Genomic DNA, 19,134 nt, shown 5'->3' with positions numbered 1-19,134 from the left:
TTTTTTTTTTTTTTTTTGAGTCAGCGTCTCTCTCTATATCCCTGGCCAGCTTAGAACTTGATATGTAGATCAGACTGGCCTGGAGCTCACAGAGATAGATCCATTTACCTTTGCCTCTTAGGTGCTGGGATTAAGGTGTGCACCACCACAGGTTCTGATGGTCTCTAAAAATAAAAATGATTATTTTGTGCGTATGCATCTTGGTCAAGCCTAGTGTTTGCGGAGACTTGAGAACAGTCTGAAGGAGGCCATTCTCCCCTTCCGCCTTATGGTGGGCTCTAGGGATTAAACTGAGGCCCCAGACTTGCTCAGCAAGCACCTTTCTCCGATGAGATACCTCAACAGTTTATAACGATCGGGTCGTTTGTGCTGAAAAATAGTTTCACCAAGCACCCATGCTGTAACTACTGGAATATGTGAAAGTTGCTTTTTTGTAGCAAACATTTTGCAGATATAATTGTTTGAGGTGTTGAAATGGGAGATCCTCTGGATTAGCCAAGTGGACTGTGTGTTTGAAAGAAGAAGAGGAAGAGGAAGGCTTGTACTAGAACAAGGCTGTGTGACCATGGGGTCAGAAGCTGATATGATATAGCCAGACATCACGGAATGCAAGTCTCCACTAGAAGACAGAAAAGGCAAAGAGAAAGTTCTCTTAGAACTCTTGCTTGACATGTGGCTCTGCTGGCCTTTCGGTGCTGACCTTTTGACCTCCAAAAGTGTAAGGGAGTACATTTCTGCTGGTTTGAGTTGTCAAGTTTGTAGTGATTTGCTACAGTAAACAGTCAATAGTGCAAGTGGCTTGGAGTGAGGTTTGAGCTCCCAGGCTGTTCGGCACTACTGGAAATTCTTTATATACATGAAGTATATTAGCTGAGTTAACCATGGAGAGTCTGGAATCCCACAAGGTTAGCCAGAAACATCAATCAATGGGTGATCTAATTACATCGACCCCAAAGAGAATATCTAAAAGAGAGGCTTGCCAGGGACCTGAGCCTAATACAGTCCATCTTTTGGTAACATAGAAAGATCTAAGAGAGAGGAGGAGCCAGCCGAGAGGAGGAAACCAGGAGTGGACAAAGTTTGAGAGTAAAGCTAAGAAGAAAGTGAGATGAATGTAAGGCAGAGGAGGAGAAAGTGAAAACTCTTTTTCACTGTAGACAGAGAGGCAACGGAATTGGTCACTTCATTTAGCAGCAGAGAGAGATGCCTGCCTGTGATCTCAGTACTTCAAAAGTGGAGGCAGGAGTTCAAGGTTATCTTGGCTACACGGTGAGTTGGAGACCAGCCTGAATTATATGAGACCTTGTTTCAAGCAAAAGAGAAAACAAAAAAGTGCTGTTGGCAAGAGCCGTTGCGGTCGCTCGATGGAAAGAACTATATCAGAGCCATTTGTAGATGATATGAAATCAGAGTCTGCACAAAGTGTAGTGAATGGTATCAGGTTATGGGTGCAGATGGAGGGTGGTCTAGCGGTTCAGGACGGACTATAGTTGGCTTCAGCTGGCGGATGCTGCAGCTCGCGTTTGCTTGGTGGCAACTGATAGACAGAGATGTTAATAGAAGGAGAGGTGGCAACAGAAATCTCAGACAGTTGTTCAGGACCAAGGCTAACTACAAATCCCGGCGGGCTTTGCACGGGGCTCCTAGCGCGCAGGCGCAGGCAACTGTCTTCCCGCTGCAAGTCCAGGCCGCAGCCTCCTGACGCCGAAGGGGACGGTTTCTTCTTAAAGGAGAAACAGCGGCGGCGCGCGCGCGGTGGGCCCCGATCCTTCTGTGGCTTTCGGATTGAGCACGCGGGTCCGAGAGGCGCAGGCGCAGTCTGAGCAGAGGCGGGTTGGGGCGTGCAGGTAAGACCCCACGAGGGTTGGCCCGGTGCCCTGGCAGCACTGGGTGGGCTGCCCCTGTAAGGGAGGCAGTGAGAAGGCCGAGGCGCGGATGCACGCAGAGCTGGCCGCCTCCAGACAAGGAGCGCAAGTTTCCAGTCGAAGTCTTTTCCCCTGCCTGCGATCCCGGTGCTCCGAGAGTCCAGCATGGCTCTAAGAAGGGGTGGCTGGACCCGAGAGCGCTGCGGAGGCACTATGGTCTCCCCATTCATTGCGGCGTCTGTCCGGAACGCCCCGACGACAGCACGTTCGCTCGTTCCCCCCGCAGGCCCGGGCGCTTATGGCCTCTCCGGTGGCAGACGCATCCCGCCGGCGGCGGGAGAAGCGCAGGCAGCTGGACGCGCGCCGCAGCAAGTGCCGCATCCGCCTGGGCGGTCACATGGAACAGTGGTGCCTCCTCAAGGAGCGGCTGGGGTTCTCCTTGCACTCCCAGCTCGCCAAGTTCCTGTTGGACCGGTTAGGGGCCGGGAGGGACTGAGGCGGGCACTGAGGCACAGCCCCAAGCCCAAGCCGGTCCCTACAGCTTTGGGTTTCTCGTTTGGGCAGGGTGGGCCTGCTCCTCCCCGCACAGCCCCAGTGAATGGGAGGTCTGTAGGGTTGGCCCCCTAAGTGTGTGAGTGCCGGGGACTGAGGGTGGCTGGCTCTGCGCTGACACCAAGCTCTTCTCTGGCAGGTACACTTCTCCAGGCTGTGTCCTCTGTGCAGGTAGGTAAAAGATGTTAACAGGTAGTGGCGTATCCCAGAAATTTCTGCCTCCAGAGAATTGGATCAGAAGCTCCTACTGGGCTGGGGAAGAGGACAAGTACGAAATAAGCCTGCTGCAGTGCAGCAGCCTTTGGGAAGGGGGCTTTGTCTCAGGACCTTTGGCCGTGTTTGTCCCGGCTCTAAACAAAAACAAAACAACAAACAGCTGTGCATCTAGGCTGAAAATAAAAACAAGACCCGCAAACTCCTCAGGGGCAGAAGTGATGGCCGGGTGGTGTGCTGCTCTTGCAGAAAACCCAAATTCCCTTTCTTCCTTTCCCTTGTGGCAGGAGGCTCCAGCTGCAGGGAGATCCAACACTCTTAGCCTCCAGGAGCACCTGCACGCATGTGCGCATACCCATCCACAGATACATGAAGCTAATTAAAATTTAAAAATAAAACATTTTCAAAAGAATGCTTAAAAAAAAAAACCCGATGTCAGGGACTGGAGAGACAGTAAGGAGTGCTCAGCAGTTAATAGGGCTGACTGTTCTTCCAGAGGTCCTGAGTTCAGTTCCCAGCAAACACGTGGTGGCTTACAACCAACTATAACGGGATCGGATGCCCTCTTCTGGTGTGTCTGAAGACAGCTACAGTGTACTCATATACATAAAATAAATACATCTTAAAAAAATGATTAGAAAAAAACAAACAAACCGATGACATACCTGGACTGAGGTTTAGAGGACTCTGATGGCTTGAGTGCCTTTCTGGGTGAAGGGTTTCCATCTTCTTCTTACCTTCAGGTCCAGAGCCTGTGCCTCAGAAGGGTCTGCAGTACCTGGTACTCCTGTCTCATACACACAGCCGGGAGTGCAGCCTAGTGCCTGGGCTCCGGGGGCCTGGAGGTGGAGATGGGGAGCTTGTGTGGGAGTGCTCTGCAGGCCACACGTTCTCCTGGGAACCCTCTTTGATTCCTACCCCTTCAGACGTGCCTAAGCAGGCCCCTCTCACACACACTGCTGAGAGAACCTGGTGCTCAGAGGCCAGGAGGAAGCAGGAAGCCGAAGGTGAGTGAGGAAAAAGTGCTGCCGAGGAAGAAAAACACTTTCCAATCCTCTCTTCAGTTGTTAATTTATTATTATTATTATTTTTTTATTATTATGCTGAGGTATGGTCTCTTGGAGCTGGGTAGCCTGGTCCTGCTTACACCTCCCAAGAGCTGGAGTAATGATCTCTTTATGATAGCAAGGAAATAGATCCTCACATGCATTGCTAGGAATGGGAAGCAGAAGTGTGGAGTGATGGTGTGCCGCCTTTGACAGAAACTAGAGATAAGGTTTAGAAGAGAATTCATTTGTAAAGAGCACTGCCAAACAAACCAGGATCCTTTGGGAAGAGACTGTCCTCAGTCTTTGAGTATAGGCCTCCTTCTCTTATGACCTGCTTGTGCCAACAGGCTTGGAATGTGAGCAGCGAGAGAGGACTCAAGAAGCCAGGCTGTCCAGGTGAGGAGAGTGAGGGACAGGACAGACCTGCACAGGGGGAGGGGGGAGGGGCAGGTTTTCAGGCTTGTCTTCCTTGAGCTTGCAGGAGAGTAGACTCTCCACTGGAGACCGACCCACCCCTGGGAGAGGATCAGGATGTGGAAGAGGAGGAGGAAGAGCTTCTCAGTGACGCCAGCCCATGGACCTACAGCTCCTCCTCAGATGAGCCAGTTGGGATTGAGGGAGGACTTGGAACAGATTGAGAGAGGGGGGGAGGCAGCTGGCTATATAATTCAGAGATGTGCCAACTGGAGAGACCGTCTTGTTGCGGGGCGGGCAGGGCAGATGCTGGGGAAAGTGAACTTTAGCCTCTGAATCGGGGATGTGGGAAGGGATGAAGTAAGGCTCTGGGGGAGGCTGAGAGCGGCAGAATGGGCTGTGGGAGGGGGGAGTTTTCTGTGTAGGGGTTAGAGGTGACTGATGCCCAGGGGGATAATGACCTCCTCCTGCTTCTCTTTCCAGCAGTGAACCAGATGTCTCTAGGCCACCTCCGTCCCCTGTTACACACACACCTAAGGAGGGGGAGGTCCCGCCAGTACCCGTACCTCTGCCCACCCCCTGTGCTGCTCTTGCCTCCTTGGACTCTCCAGCTGCTCTAACATCAGATACTGAGGTGCGGCTGGAACTCAGCGGGACCCCTCAGGTGCCTGCAGAGCTGCAAATGACTGAGTCTCTGGACAGGTAACCTGATGGCTGAAACAGGGCAGGGGTGTCCTGGGACGTGTCACCCTTGAGGCCCTCGCTCCTTCTTTGCTACCCATAGCCCTGGGAGTCAGGCCCAGTCTGCTCCGAATCCGACTTGGGATGAGGATACTGCCCAGATTGGGCTCAGGAGAATTAGGTAGGACTGGGGAGATGGGACTCTGGGGAGGGTCAGGAGTGAGGCAGAGCAGGCAGGAATCCTGTTTCCATTTTCCTCCCCCAGGAAAGCTGCCAAAAGAGAGCTGATGCCCTGTGATTTCCCTGGCTGTGGAAGGATCTTCTCCAACCGGCAATATTTGAATGTGAGGGATCCAGGTTGAGGCCTGCATGGCCACGGGGGTTGGGGTGGAAGCTGAGGGAAAGACAGCCCGGGTTGAGGTGTAAATACGGCTCAGTCGTAGTGCAGTTGTCTAGCATGTGCAAAGGCAACACATACAGCCTTTGTAGAGGGAAAGGCCCTTGCTTCACAGTTATTATGGGCTTCTAACGTCGAGTATAGGGAGGGCCAGAGGGATGGTAAAGTGTAGGTGGTCAGGGGAGACCTAAGAAGAGCATCAGCGGGTCCGATTTGAGCCTTTCTGTAGAGACTGCAGAAGCTGCTCTAGTTAACTGTTGAAACAGGATTAGAATGCAGGAGCCATCCCGGGCCACCCATAGTCCACGATGTGAGCAGATCTCATAAGAAGGACTTATTCATTGGGAAATTCAGGTAGAAGCTCCAGCTGCCAGGTGGGGCAGCTCAGTGATAGAACATGTGTCTGTCATATGCTGGGTCCTTGATCAACCCAAACTGAAAAAAGAAAACAGAAAACAAACAAACAAGAAACCCCCAAAGAACTCCTTTTCCTTAACAGTGCTCTCCTTTGAGAGCCTATAAGGCCTGTGTATTTCCAAAGCAGACTCAGGAGAAAATCCCACATTGGTATGTATTAATAGCAGTAGCAAGAGACTGTAGCACATATTAATGTGGGTCATCATGCTCACATAAACCATAGTCTGTCCCTGACAGACAAGGTTGGACAAACGATGACAAGTGTTACTTGGAGTGGCATTTTGTACAGGGAACTCTGTGGACATTGCAATGATGGTGTGCAAGGAAGTGAGTAGGTGGGCATCCAGAGGGGACAGGTGAGGGCAGTTAGGTCAGGGTGATAGGACAGCTGTGCTTCCTAGGGCATAGGTGAGGATGAGGCTGGAATGGTGGCCCAGACAGGGAAGCCAGGGGAGATGAGAAACCCGCCTGCTCGCCCCGCTCCAGTCAGACTCCCTGGGAAGGCAGCCGTCCTTTTGCCTCCTCTCTCGTCACCCACTTTCTAGCACCACAAAAAGTACCAGCATATCCACCAGAAGTCATTCTGCTGCCCTGAGCCAGCTTGCGGAAAGTCCTTCAACTTTAAAAAGCACCTGAAGGAGCATGTGAAACTACACAGTGGTGAGTGTGGGAACCTCCCCACCCCCTTCAGCTGTCCTGGGGAGGACTCAAATCCCTTGGGCTTGTGTGCCTTATAAGCCCATGTCTGCTTGAGTTTGTAACTAGGTCCTTGGTAACCTGACCCTAGTGAAATGCGTACTCTAGTCACATAGGGCCATGAAGAGATGGGAAAGCAGGGGAGGGCGGAGAGCAGGAAGGACATGTTGCTTATGTGGTGAAAGAAGCCTTGCAAGCAAGACCCCAGTGAAATGAAGAACTGAAGAACAGAGGCAGCACATGTGCAAAGCATCTACATGATCCACGAATGGGGAGGAGGCCTCTAAGACCACAGTAAGGATGATGTGGTTTCTACTTGGAGATGAGACCATTGTGAGGTTTTCTAAGGTGGAGAGAAATTTGACTTTCAGAGATGGATGTAGCAGCTATGTGGAGAGTCAGGGGCTGTAGATGAGTAGAGATGAGTGTATACTGATGATGACTTGGGCTTGCTGGTCACAGTTGGTGAGCAGTGGTTGAGGCTCTTAGCTAGTTAAAAGGTCTGTGTGAAAAGGATGGATGAGCCACAGGTGAGACTGGCAGAGAGAGAGAGAGAGAGAGAGAGAGAGAGAGAGAGAGAGAGAGAGAGATTGAGACTCAGAAGATTCCAACCTGGGCAGCTGGGTAAATGGTGATGAGTTCCTGAAAGCAAGGAAAGGGTCACCGGGTAGGAATTTGGGTTAATACATATTAATTAGATGTCAAGATTTAAGTATGGGATTTATAGAGTGAGCAGAAATCTGTCACTAGCATGTGGGAAGTGTTTGGAGCCATGGGGCTGGAGAATGCCCCCACAGGGAGGGAGGGAGGTTTGATGTGGTACATTTGCTTTTAGAGGGCAGGCCTGAGGAAAAGAGAGGTAGACAAAGAAAGTGGCACTTGAGCAGTCAAGTGTAGAAAGTGCTCCAGGAAGGAGGGAGGACAGGTTGACGAGAGCTGCAGGCCAAGGAAAGGAGTGGGGACCAGATAATGCGACGAACTCTGCTGTGGGAATGACAGCACTGTGGTGTGGGTTCATGGCAAGCAGAGCTGGGGAAGTGGGAGATGTTGAAGCTTGCTCTGTTGAGGAGTAAGGTCTTAAATGGAAGGCTAAAAGCTTAAGGTGCAGAGTAGGAAAGGAAGGCTTGCTGACACCAGGGTGGGTGGAGTTTGATGAGAAAGAGATGAATTCTGTAAGACATGGTGGAGACATGTACATATTCATATATATGGGCAGGAGTACTAGTTAACTGGTGGATTTGGGGGAAAGAAAGCTGAACTGGGAATGTGGGAGACAGCAGATAGTCTTCAGGATTCTGGACAGTGGACATTGCAGAGCCAGTCAGTGAAAGGGAAGATCATAGGGAGGGTTGAGCACTCATGCTTATCTTCAAGCAGCCCAGGGGATAGATTTGGCTTGAGTTTGGGCTTTTCTCAAGCTTGTACTGCTAAGGGGCCTGACAGATTGGTAATGTGAACGAAGTCCATAAAGGCAGTTGTGAAAATTGAGCTGAAGGGGAAGGGGGCTATGAGAAGATAGTAGGGATGATGGATGGTGGCCTGGAATCAGATTGTCACTCCAGAACAAGGCAGGACGTCCTGGTTGGAGCCTGGTAATATAGTACTTGGTAGTGGTGTCCGAGCAGAGTTGGGGGATAAAGTGATGAGGAAATGGGTATAGTGATGCTGAATAACAGCACTGTGGCTGGCAGGTGTAGAGGACTTGATGTCAGAGCTTATGGTGTGAAGGGAGTGATGGAGATGAACAGTCTGCAGTGTGTTATATGATGACTAGGTCTTCAGAGAGCTGGTAAGACAGTCTGAAGGGTACCAGGAGAAGCAAGGAGACTGTTTCTGCTCTAGGCATTTAGGTTTTGTGGCATTGGAGAGAAACCACAGCAGCCTGAGAGCTGTTGTAAGGATGGATGGCAAGCGCTGTTGGATCTAGCAGGTTCAGTAAAAGGAGCGAATACTGGCCTCTTGCAGACATGGCACTTGTGGTGGCAGGTGGAACATGCATCTGGATGGGAGACTCTTATTTTGGGGGTGGAGGGTTTTATTGGGGCTTGTTACTGAAACTCCAACTTTTGACTCTAGGCATATATATATCTGTCACTTGGTACTTCCTATCCACATAAGGCTCTAGGTCTCCATTCATTACTCCTTTGACAGAAACCCAGCCCAAGGCCCTGCCCCAGATAGGGGAGGTATGCCTGTGCCCTAGGAGCTAGGGACAAAGGGTGACAAGAATGCAGTTTGGATACCCCATTGTCTATCCTACTCAATTTTAGCATCAATCAGGTCCATATGCCTATTAGGACCCAAGACTCCTTAAGCCCAGTACTGACACCACCCATTGGAATCGGTGGACTAAAGCCTAAAGACAGATAACTGAGTATCCTTTGTGTGCCTACAGATACCAGGGACTACATTTGTGAATTCTGTGCTCGATCTTTCCGCACTAGCAGCAACCTTGTCATCCACAGACGAATCCACACAGGAGAGAAGCCCCTGCAGTGAGTTCCAGGGGTTATGAAGGGAGCTATTATCTGGCAGCCAGGGAGTGGGCAACAGAACCCCCAGGGAGGTGAAGGTGAACCAAGGCTCCTTCCTATCTCTGGCTCCAGGTGTGAGATATGTGGATTTACTTGCCGCCAGAAGGCCTCCCTAAACTGGCACCGACGCAAGCATGCAGAGACTGCAGCTGCCCTGCGATTTCCCTGTGAATTCTGTGGCAAACGCTTTGAGAAGCCAGATAGTGTGGTAGCTCACTGTAGCAAAAGCCACCCAGCCCTGCTCCCAGCACAAGAGTCACCTGGCTCTTTGGGGTCTAGTACCAGCATTTCTGCCCCTGAACCTCTGCAATCTCCTGAGGGGGTTGGCTTCTCTACCTCTTCTGATTCTAATCCTGCCCCCTCAACATCCATCTCTTCACCTGGAGTGCCAGACCCCAGAAACACAGAGAAAAGTTAGGTGGTGGTTCCCAGGAACTAGGATATTTGAATGCAGTGGAGGGTGGGGTACCATTGGGCTCCAGATACCAGACTTTAGCCTTCAAGGAAATAATAAATATAATTTTACACAAGTGTATGCTTTGGTGCTACAGATCTAAGAATCTGGGAGTCTTTTGAAATCAGGCTGTTAGTGTGTGCCAGAATGCAATAGAAGCTGATCCACTCACATGCCCAACTTCTTTCCTTACAACTCACTTTACAGACCTTCCCTATAGAGTGTTAACATCTGCCTTGGCCTAGGGGCAGACTAGATCAGGAAGCAGATGATCCTGTCTGGTCTAGCATTTGCCTCTGGTTAGGCCCTGCAGTCTGGCCTTCTGATAGAGAACTGAGCCCCACAGCAAAATAGTTTACAATGGATGGGTTTTTGAGAGGTAATGGGATTGTGGATCTTGACTTGCCCATGGGTTAATCCTTTGATAAGTTCATGGCTGAAGGCTATTAGGCAGTGAGGCACAGTCTCTGGGGAAGTGTTTTTGAAGAGTAATCATGCCTGTATCCTTCCCATATGTCCTTTCCCCAGAGTAGGTAGCCTATGTCTTTCTGATTTAGTTCAGGCTCAAATTGGAGCCAGTTGACAACAGAGTGACACTACTGAAACCATGAGCCAAAATAAACCTTTAAGTTGATTTTCTTGGGCATTTTGTCACAGCAATGAAGAAACCACCACCAAAAGGGAAGAAAACTTGGAATTCATTTTGACAAAGGGGTTCTTGGTGTCACAAACCCAAGCAAGTAACAGTATCACCAGCTATAAGCAGTCATTGACTAATTCCAGGCTTTACATCTTGCTCTTGCCCAGGGCTTCAGGTAACTTGTTTTCTTGGGCCTTGAAGCTTCATCTGGAAATATTCTTTTGTTTCACACAGTATCACTGGGCTTTATGGACTCAGTCTTCTGCATCCCAAGACAAACATTTCCTACCTGGGTAGAGAAAGCTGTCCTAAGAGCCATTTATTGAAAAAAAAAATTTACAATTCTTTGTGTGTGCACATGTACCACAGTACTTATGTAGATTCAAAGGATCAAATTCAGGTTGTCTGCAGGTACTTTTTCTGCCTAACTATCTTGTTGGGCCCCAAGAGGCATCTTGTCAAAGGACATATGGATGGCCAGGCTGAAGACTGCCTATTTACGTGCATGCTGGTTACCTCTGCAAGGGAGAAACTTGCCACAGATCTTGGTCCTTTAATGAAGGGAGCCATTCTGCTCTCCCACACTGCTTGTATGTTACCTCTGCAACTATGACTCAAACAAGAGAAATCAGTAGAGATTAACAGGCAGAAAAGTAAGAAACCTGACTAAATATGTTGCCTGAAGAGGCAGCATAGAGCTCAGGCCCACATAACAGAACAGAGTGGCAGCAACAGAACACAAGCACCTGGTCTGTCTTGCATAGGGCTGTGATGTTGGTCCCCTGACTCCTAATACTAGGAGTTGGGGGAATACAAGGATGGATGATTGAAGAGCTGGTGGGAATTCCATTTAGAAACAAGGCAAGCTAGGTGAATGGCTAGCAACACTGCAGCAACAGCAGGTCTGGCTTCTCAAACCATCTGAGTGCTTCCTTGGGACTGAATGTGTTCACCCAGCCACCTACTAGAGCCCTATTAGCAAGTTTCTTGAAATGGGGATACTAAGAGCCCTGATTTTTCCTGTTCTGTTGGCCCTGTGAGCGTGAGAGAAGGACCTATTGTCACCTCAGTGACTACAGTGGTGGTGGTGGTGGTGGCTGCCATTGCAGCTGCTCGAGCCCTTCTGTGGGACCGCTGGTGCTGTGATAGCGACCGGCCATGGCTAAAGAATTTGCCACACTCTGAGCACTCCGCTGTCCGCTCACCTAGATGTGTCTTTCTGTGCAGTGCAAGCTTGGAGGCAACGCTGAAAGACTTGCCGCACTCTGGGCACTTGTGTGGTTTATGGCCTGCATGGTTGCGCAAATGTACATTGAGGTTGGAAATGCAGGTGAATCGCTTGCCACACAGCTCACAGTGGTAGGGCTTTTCCCCTGTGTGTGTGCGCAGGTGTTTGGTGAGGTCCGAGCGGTCTGTGAAGCCCCGGCCACACTCCGGGCACGGGAAGGGCCTCTCCCCTGTGTGGCTGCGCTGGTGCACCACTAGATCATACCGCTGTCCAAAGCCCTTGCCACAAGTGGCACACACGTGCGGCCTTTCACCCTGGTGGCTGCGCTGGTGGCGCAGCAGCGTGGAGCTCTCGCTGAAACAGCGTCCACAGTCGCTACACGCATATGGCTTCTCCCCAGTGTGTGTTCGCTGGTGCCGCACAAGTGTGGCACTCTCCAAGAAGCCCTTGCCACATTCAGGGCACTTGAAAGGCTTTTCCCCAGAATGCCTCTGGAGGTGGCGTGTGAGCGTGGAACTCTTGCTGAAGCTCTTACCACATACGCCACATCGATGGGCCTCAGTGCCAGGGTCACTGAGGCTGGGGACCACATGGATGCGGGAATGGTTCCGCAGCCCAGCACTGCTATGGAAGGCCCGCGGGCACTGTGTACAGTGGTAGAGCGTGCTGGGGGAAGGGGTGGTGGCAGTGGTGGTCTCAGGAGGGTGTGCCCGTGCCAGGTGGAAAGGAAGAGCACTCTGCCGAAAAGAGCGGGCACACAGAGGGCAGCGGTGGGGCTTCTCAGGTGGGTGCTGGCGAACCCGATGCAGCAGCAGCGCAGGTACGTGAGGGAAGCGACGGCCACAGAGGCGGCAAGGGTAGGTAACGCTACGCCTCCGGTGCGTTCCCAGGTGCAGATCCAGCAGGCCGCTGTGACTGAAACTCTGGCCACACTCGCTGCAGATGTAGAGGGTCTGGCCAGCATGGGTCCACCTGTGCACACGGAGGTCTGCTGCTCGGGCACAGCGCTCACCACACTCTAGACAGCGGAAACGCTTGTCGCCACCATGGGCACGTTCATGCCGCAGCAGCACTGCACTATACTGAAAGCTCTTGCCACACACACTGCAGGAATAAGGTCTTTCCCGGGTCGCAGACACGCCAGGTGCTGTGAACATGATGTCTGTCTTTCCCACTCAATAATTTATAGTTTTAAAGCCTGGAAACTAGCAAAGGGGAAAGGCTTTGGCCTTGAAAACTGCTCTTCAGATTCCTGGCTTTCTTCTTTCAAGAGCATATGTCCTGGCTGTTCAAAAAGCAGACTGCAGCTGGGCTCATTATTGTGATCCCTGTAGGGATGTCACTCCGAGTTCAGCACTGGCTGCAACAACTTTGGCTGGGGACACAGAAAAGGCACCTTGAACTCTTTAGGTCTGTAATATATTAGCCAGTCTAGCTCTCAAGAGAGGAAACCCACCTGAGTCCCAGAAATTCAGAGGGGTGTATCAGAAGTACCTGGAAAGGCAAGAGGGACAGAGCACACCTGTCCATGAAACAGGTATGGATTCCAAGGTGTCTTATGTGTTACTTTGTTAGAACTAGGAATCCTCAAAATTGCCGGAGAGGCCAAGAGAAGTGCCTGGCCTGTTTTACTCCCTCCCTTCCCCCCCTCCTCCCGGTGTGATTTCCTGGGGAATTCTTAACTTTCCGTCCCTCTTTGGCTATTTCCTAATGTATCACAGGTGGGACTCCTTTATCTACTAGAAAATAGGTCTGTCACACATGCTGATCCAATGGGTGACACAGCTATGTTGATCTAAGGACCATACCTCTTACTGGGTATCCTGGGCTTGTGATAGATCCCAGGTCCTGAGGGAGTTGTCACTAATAATGTTAACCAGGTAAGAGATCAGTCAGCCTTTGTTTTTATAGGCATGGCACATCACACACCTTCTAATGAAGTGTGTTCTCAGATCAGCATGAAAAAAGCAAACAAAATGGCAATAGTCATTTTTTTGTGGGAAATGAAAATGTACCATGCCCAGCACATGAAGAACCTTTTGTCTGGGCCTCTACCTTATGTATATAACTGGAAGCAAGTGGATGAAACCTTGTGGCTAACAGTAAACTTGAGCTTAGGATCTGTTCCTCTGTGGAGGGTAGAAGAACCACCAGAGACATGCTACTCTGGTACCTTTTTTCTGGAAGGACAGACTTTTTTATTTTTTTTTAAATTTTGAGGCAGGGTCTATTTATGTAGTCCTGCATGTCCTGGAGCTCACTTTGTAGGTCAGACTGGCCTTAAACTCAAGAGATGTACCTTCCTCTGCCTCCAGAGTACTGGAATTACAGGCATGCATTACCATGTTCAGAGACCCACCTGTCTCTGAGTGCTAGGATTAAAAGGGTGCATCACTACACCTGGTCAGAGGAAGATATTTCTGAAATGGTTATTTTCAAATATTAAAACCAAGGGAGAATAGAGCCATGAGCTACCAGTTGCTACTCATCTTACCTGTGATACTACTCTATTTTTTATGTGTTTCCCCCAACCCCCTTTGGGCAATTTTAAATTCCAGATATCTTATTTAATGTTGATTTTCAAACCTTTATATCCAAAGAGCTAACTTTAGAGTAGTTAACTCTGAATCCTCAGGGGGAGCTTTCTATTTTTAATTTAATTTTAATACTTATCTTATTTTTACGTGTATGCATGTGTTCCTCTGTAAGAATATATGCATCACAGTGCAGGTACCCACAGAGACTAGAAGAGGGCATCAGATCCTCTGGAACTGGAGTTACAGGCAGCTCTGAGCCACCTGAAGTAGGTGCTGGGAACTGAACTTGGATCCTATGGAAGAACAGTATGCACTGTTATCTACTGAGCCACCTCTTCAGCCCCGTAATTTTATTTTTGAGTCAGAGTCTTATTATCTTGCCTTGGCTGGCTTTGAACTCACAGAGAACTGCCTGCCTCTACCTTCCAAACGTGATGATTGTTTAAGGAATATTTTCCTTCATGAAACTAAAACCTAGTGGCTGATTTCAAATGTACAAGAGCAACTCTCTGACTCACCTGAGGTTTGGGAGGCTGCCATCTCTCAGCCCATGCTTCTGGGTGCTCACCCTCTCCTAGGCCAGTGCTTCCCAAGGAACTCGCCCAAGGAAAGTAACCCAAATGCACAACAAGTATATACATATAAAGGGCAAATGAAATAAGAGTCCATCTCTTCCTGTAACAGACATGAGTGTAGATGCAAGCTTGCTGCTTGGCGTTTTCACGGCTCTTCTTTACCTCACCCCATTACATAAGCAAATAGGTCCATGCCTGGGGTAGAAACCTGGAAAAAAAATTATAATGCTTAGAACACTTCGAAGCTAATGTAAAACTTGTTTACCAAGTAGGAATGAAACTGATTTTGACTGCCCAGAGCTGTGCTTTCTTTTCTTTTTCTTCGATATATTCTTTATTTACATTTCAAATGATTTCCCCTTTCCTGGATTCCCCCTTCCCAAAAGCTCCATAAGCTCTCTTCACTCTCCCTGTTCCCCAATCCACCCCTTCCCGCTTCCCTGTCCTGGTATTCTCCTACACTGCTGCACTGAGCCTTTCCAGGACCAGGGGCCTCTTCTTCCTTCTTCTAGAGCTGTGTTTTCTAAAAGCTGTATGTAGCAACTAAGCATCTGGAAGTGTTGTGATGCTCAAATGCATTTACTTATTTAAAAGTTTTAGCATGAAAATGATAAAAATGATAAGCAAACTATCTCATCAGCAATGTTTAGTGGTAGGGATGACCTGGATTGTTTTCTAGTATGCACAAGGCCCTGGGTGCAATCCCTAGCATCACACACACACACACACACACACACAAAATTGTAAATATGGTTAATGCTTTATTTCTACTGGAACAATCACACAAATCCCTTTCAAGTTCTGAACAACTTAGAGGAATTTTAGTCTACCTCAGATTCCTCAAGAGGGCTGTTGTTGGAACAAAGTTGCTAAATCCATTTGACCATTAGAACTTCACTAAGCATGGAGGGTCATTCCCCCAATTTCCCAAGGATCAGTTTCCTGACTATCCCTTCCAAAGGATGTGACTTACTTTTCTAGAAAACAAGTTTCTGTAATGTTCATCTAGAAGACCTTGTTAGAACTGTGACTGCAACACCTCCTTTCATTGCTAATCTGCGTAAAACCATTGCTACTGTCATGAGCATCAATACATGACTCTACATATTTGGGTGAATCCTTTTATCGTCAACAGTACTTTGAGGTGGTGGCTATCCTTTACCTTCCCCATCCCCTGTGTAACCTGAGGGTCTCTTAAGGACTTGTCTAGTTATATTGAAAGCATACCGGTGTACCTAGTGACAAGAATGGTGGCTGGACTCTCATGTTCCTTAGGTCCTGAAGATTCAGCTTGTGTGTGCTACATTAATCTTTGGTCCCTTGCCTAGGTAACGGAACTTAAACGAGGGGACAGGAACTTGAGGTAGGAATGTGGAGTGTGGCTTTCCAGGGAAAGTGACTTTTCTGTTGGATTCTTCCTAACTCTAGGAAGCTAAGAGATGCTGTTGTCCCTGAGGTTCTATGATCTCTGAAATCAGGTAGAGTTCAATTACTCATTCCTTTCTGGATAGTATGTGAATAGAAAGATTTATGACCAGTGTGACATATTGAAGAAGCTGGCAGGAGTAGGAGTGATAACTGCCTCCATCTCATGAACCAAGACTGATCACAATCCAAATATAAATCAAAAGTTTTTATTTCAAAAAGATTGTGAAATCTGTGAAGTCTATAAATCAGAGTGTAGGTACCAGAAAATACAGATAGCATGCGCTTATCCTCTATCCTTCTGGTCAAGGCTGAAGTACATGATGGCTAGAAATCTTGGCGTAGAAAGAACATGGGATAATAGACTACAATTTCTCTTGGTCTTCTAATGAGTTGGACATAACATAGGGAAGGATATATAATCATGTGTCAATTAACAATGGGATGAATCCTGAAAATGTGGACTTATCATTGTAACTATCCCAGAAATTACTTACATAAACTCAATTATGACATTAGCAGGTGATTGAATCTTAAGGGACCACCAACATATAAGCAGACTTAAAATGCTGTTTTGTGGCAAGTGGCTGTATTAGCTCTTTCAGATCTGTTCTCTATGGTTCTATCCACTGTATGCATTATATATACTTTGCCCTGGATAATTGAGCTGGGATCACAACCTGTGGAAAGCCACACATATCCTCAAGATTCTGCAGAGTGATTAGAACTTGCTTGGTTATGAAGTTGGAATGCTGCAGATGGAGAGCCTAAATCATCATGTGTCATCTCTAGTCCTTGTAATAGCCATTTACCACCCACCTCTGCATCTGACCTACGATTGCAGGAGACTATTATCTTCTACTTACTCAGAAGCTATGTCACTAGATAGCATCTAAAACCTATAGCATGGGCTGGTAACATGGTTCTGTGATTTTAAGACAGCTCGCTGTTCTTGAAAAGGACCAAACTTTGGCTGATTCTCAGCACCAATTTAGGGTGGTTCACAAGTGCCTGCAACTGCAGCTCCAGGGGACCTGTTGCTTTCTTCTGCCCTCCATGGTTGTACTCATACATATGCCCAAACACATACACATAAATAAATCTTAAACCAAAACCAGGCCTTCCATGTCTTTTGTTGGCAGGCTTTTCTCACCTACTACCTGTACTGTAGGTCATACTTTCTTTGGAGACAAGGTCTAATGTAGCTTCAAGCTGTCCTCAATCTTACTACCTGAATTATGGTAACTAATAAAACGACACAGGAATTTGTTCCTTAAGATTTTGTTTATAGAGAAACCCTGTCTCAAAAAACCAAATCCAAAAAACCAAAAAAACCAAAAAAAAAAAAAAAAAAAAAAAAAAAAAAAAAAGAAAAAAAAAGAAAGAAAAAGAAAAAAGAAAAGAAAAAAAAAGATTTTGTTTATAAAAACAAAACATAACACCCCTAAAACTCTACCAAAGATCGCCTTTCTGTCTACCCAGTCTCATCTCATAGCACCCCAGCACAATAGTGCAAACATCTGAGGCAGAGGCGGGAAGTCTGGTGGGGTGATAAATTTATCTTGGATATCTTTAACCACCTTAACAGTCATTTCTCTCTCATCTGTTTCTAACTGTCTTTTGTACCGTCAGGTAAAGAGCTTTTGGAAGACGTTAACTTAACCACTAACGTCCACTAACCTGAAAGCTAGGACTCTAATCACACAGCATCTAAACTATGGCAGGTGTCTCCCCAATTCTGCTGTAGCCTGCACACATCTCACATGGGGAGCTTCGTTCGATGTTGACAAACCTGCTTAGAGGAACCAGAAAGGCAAGCATCCACATTCTAGTTCTTCCATGACTAACTGTGACCTTGAGGATTTAGGCTGCCTGTACCTGCAGCCTGGGATAACTCAATACAGGAAACCGTAACAGTTTTCTATAAAAAGAGAAAGGTCAAAGCAGTCACAAACCTGAGAACGGGAGTTGTGCGGTGCTTGCGGTTTACTCTGCAGGGCCGCCCTTATTTAGGCAGACCCTGACTGAGGCAGGGGCATTACTCACTGGCGCACTCCTATCACACTACAGCCTGCCAGGTCTTTCTGGCCTTCTCGCTCCGCCCCAAGAATCCTTTCCCACCGCGCTGGCACGCACACGCGGGCCGGCCTTTACCACAGGCGGGCGCCGGCGCCCGAGTGACGCGAGACTGCGGGGCGCTGAGGCAAGACGGCGCGCAGCGCTCGCTTCCCGGGTCTCCTGAAGCTGTCACTACAGGCCGGAGGCCGTCATCGCCCCTTGACCCGCTCCGTCAGGCGAGCGACTTCCCGGGTACGCGGCCGGACAGCACCGCTGCCCTCCCGTCCGGGTCCCCCGACCCCGGATTGAGGGGAGACGGCGGCCCCGCCCGCCTGGCCTTGAGGCCCTCAGCCCCCTCACCAGTCGTCGGAGGGCCGCTCCGAGCCGCGTTCACCTCAAGCGTTGTGGACAGCGCAGGGCTCAGCGCGCGGAGGAAAGGGCGGGTGCAGTGGAGGGCGGGGCCAGAAGGCAGCACACTGATTGGCCCACTCTGTCCGCTGCCCCCACGGGCAGCTGGGGGCAGCGAGCCCGCGCAAGCGCACTGCTGACCTGCTCTGGCGGAGGGCGGAGTTAACAAGCTGTGCCCGGTGTCACCGGCCAGGCTTAGCTAACCTGCTTCCTCTTTGGGGTGTCCACGCGTGGGCCCCTTTCTGCCACTCAGAGTAAAGGGCTGCGAGCCCAGTGCCACCTTGAGCTGAGTTAGGCCTGTACAGATTACTGGAGGGTAATCTCATCCGTCACCGTTAGTGTCTTTCTGTACAGTGAGGCCAGTCCAGATGCTGTCTTGATGAATCTTCCCCATAGATTAACGACCTGTCCAGATGCATTGCCAGGGACGGCGGTAGTCCTGTTCTGCTGACCAGCTGCCTTCGGTGTGAATGGAGACAAGACCAACCTTTCAGAGCCAGGGTTTCCAACCAGCGCTTGCAGCTTAGAGCGCCGAAGTCAAAACTGTAAACCCGCTGGGGAAGTAGCTCAATTGACAGACTGCTGGACTAGCGGAGACCCGGGGTTTATTTGCTAATTACCACACGAAACAGATTGGTGGTAAGCAGACTCGAGAATCCAAGCACTCCAGAGGTGGAGCAGCGGGAGCAGAAATTCAAGGTTACCCCATGCTGCTGCAGTTCCTAGTCAGCATAGACCCTGAGAGCTTGTATTGGTTAGTCTTGTCAAGTTGATAGAATATCAAAACACCTGAGAATACAGTGTCAATGAGAATTATATGGGTAGAGATGACCCGTGGTTAGCCCTGGGAGACCGTTTCATAATTGGGTTACAATGAGGTGGAAGGCTCTCGGAATGTGGGAGGCACCATGTCATGGATTAGATTCTGCACTGTTCAGTGTTGGGAGGCGATAGAGAGCAACAAGCGTCAAGCATTCATTTGCTTTTTGTG

At 49.0% G+C, this 19,134-nt stretch overlaps 2 protein-coding genes across 7 annotated transcripts; one reads left to right on the top strand and one right to left on the bottom strand.

Moving 5' to 3' along the window:
- Window positions 1-1,655: 1,655 nt before the first annotated feature.
- Znf692 (zinc finger protein 692) lies at window positions 1,656-9,348 on the top strand. The gene is made up of 12 exons (XM_052194509.1): window positions 1,656-1,847; window positions 2,152-2,339; window positions 2,557-2,588; window positions 3,374-3,637; window positions 4,027-4,075; window positions 4,161-4,280; window positions 4,577-4,795; window positions 4,878-4,955; window positions 5,040-5,118; window positions 6,134-6,248; window positions 8,680-8,779; window positions 8,891-9,348. The coding sequence occupies exons 2-12, from the start codon at window positions 2,164-2,166 to the stop codon at window positions 9,234-9,236; spliced, it is 1,578 nt and encodes a 525-aa protein (XP_052050469.1). The 5' UTR covers window positions 1,656-1,847; window positions 2,152-2,163; the 3' UTR covers window positions 9,237-9,348.
- A 600-nt stretch (window positions 9,349-9,948) lies between these two features.
- Znf672 (zinc finger protein 672) lies at window positions 9,949-18,176 on the bottom strand. Of its 6 annotated transcripts, XM_052194512.1 has the most exons (5): window positions 18,096-18,176; window positions 14,196-14,460; window positions 13,879-13,970; window positions 12,597-12,634; window positions 9,949-12,515 (listed from the first exon to the last, which is right to left on the bottom strand). In XM_052194512.1, exon 5 carries the CDS (start codon window positions 12,295-12,297, stop codon window positions 10,888-10,890), a length of 1,410 nt encoding a protein of 469 aa, XP_052050472.1. In that variant the 5' UTR covers window positions 12,298-12,515; window positions 12,597-12,634; window positions 13,879-13,970; window positions 14,196-14,460; window positions 18,096-18,176; the 3' UTR covers window positions 9,949-10,887. The 6 variants fall into 6 exon arrangements, with proteins under 6 accessions (XP_052050472.1, XP_052050473.1, XP_052050476.1 ...); XM_052194513.1 differs by lacking the exon at window positions 12,597-12,634; XM_052194516.1 differs by lacking the exon at window positions 13,879-13,970.
- Window positions 18,177-19,134: the final 958 nt, after the last annotated feature.

Source organism: Apodemus sylvaticus, chromosome 10 (genome assembly GCF_947179515.1).
Source record: "Apodemus sylvaticus chromosome 10, mApoSyl1.1, whole genome shotgun sequence".
Taxonomy (NCBI): domain Eukaryota; kingdom Metazoa; phylum Chordata; class Mammalia; order Rodentia; family Muridae; genus Apodemus; species Apodemus sylvaticus.
Note: the sequence above shows the minus strand (reverse complement) of the source record. Positions and strands in the feature narration are given on the sequence as shown.

Excerpts from the sequence above, each read along its gene's own strand:
- Znf672 (XM_052194512.1), bottom strand. The coding sequence starts at position 12,297 with ATGTTCACAGCACCTGGCGTGTCTGCGACCCGGGAAAGACCTTATTCC.
- Znf692 (XM_052194509.1), top strand. The coding sequence starts at position 2,164 with ATGGCCTCTCCGGTGGCAGACGCATCCCGCCGGCGGCGGGAGAAGCGC. Across the intron at positions 4,281-4,576 it reads TACAGCTCCTCCTCAGATGA|CAGTGAACCAGATGTCTCTA; the intron begins GCCAGTTGGGAT and ends TTCTCTTTCCAG. Across the intron at positions 4,956-5,039 it reads ATTGGGCTCAGGAGAATTAG|GAAAGCTGCCAAAAGAGAGC; the intron begins GTAGGACTGGGG and ends TTCCTCCCCCAG.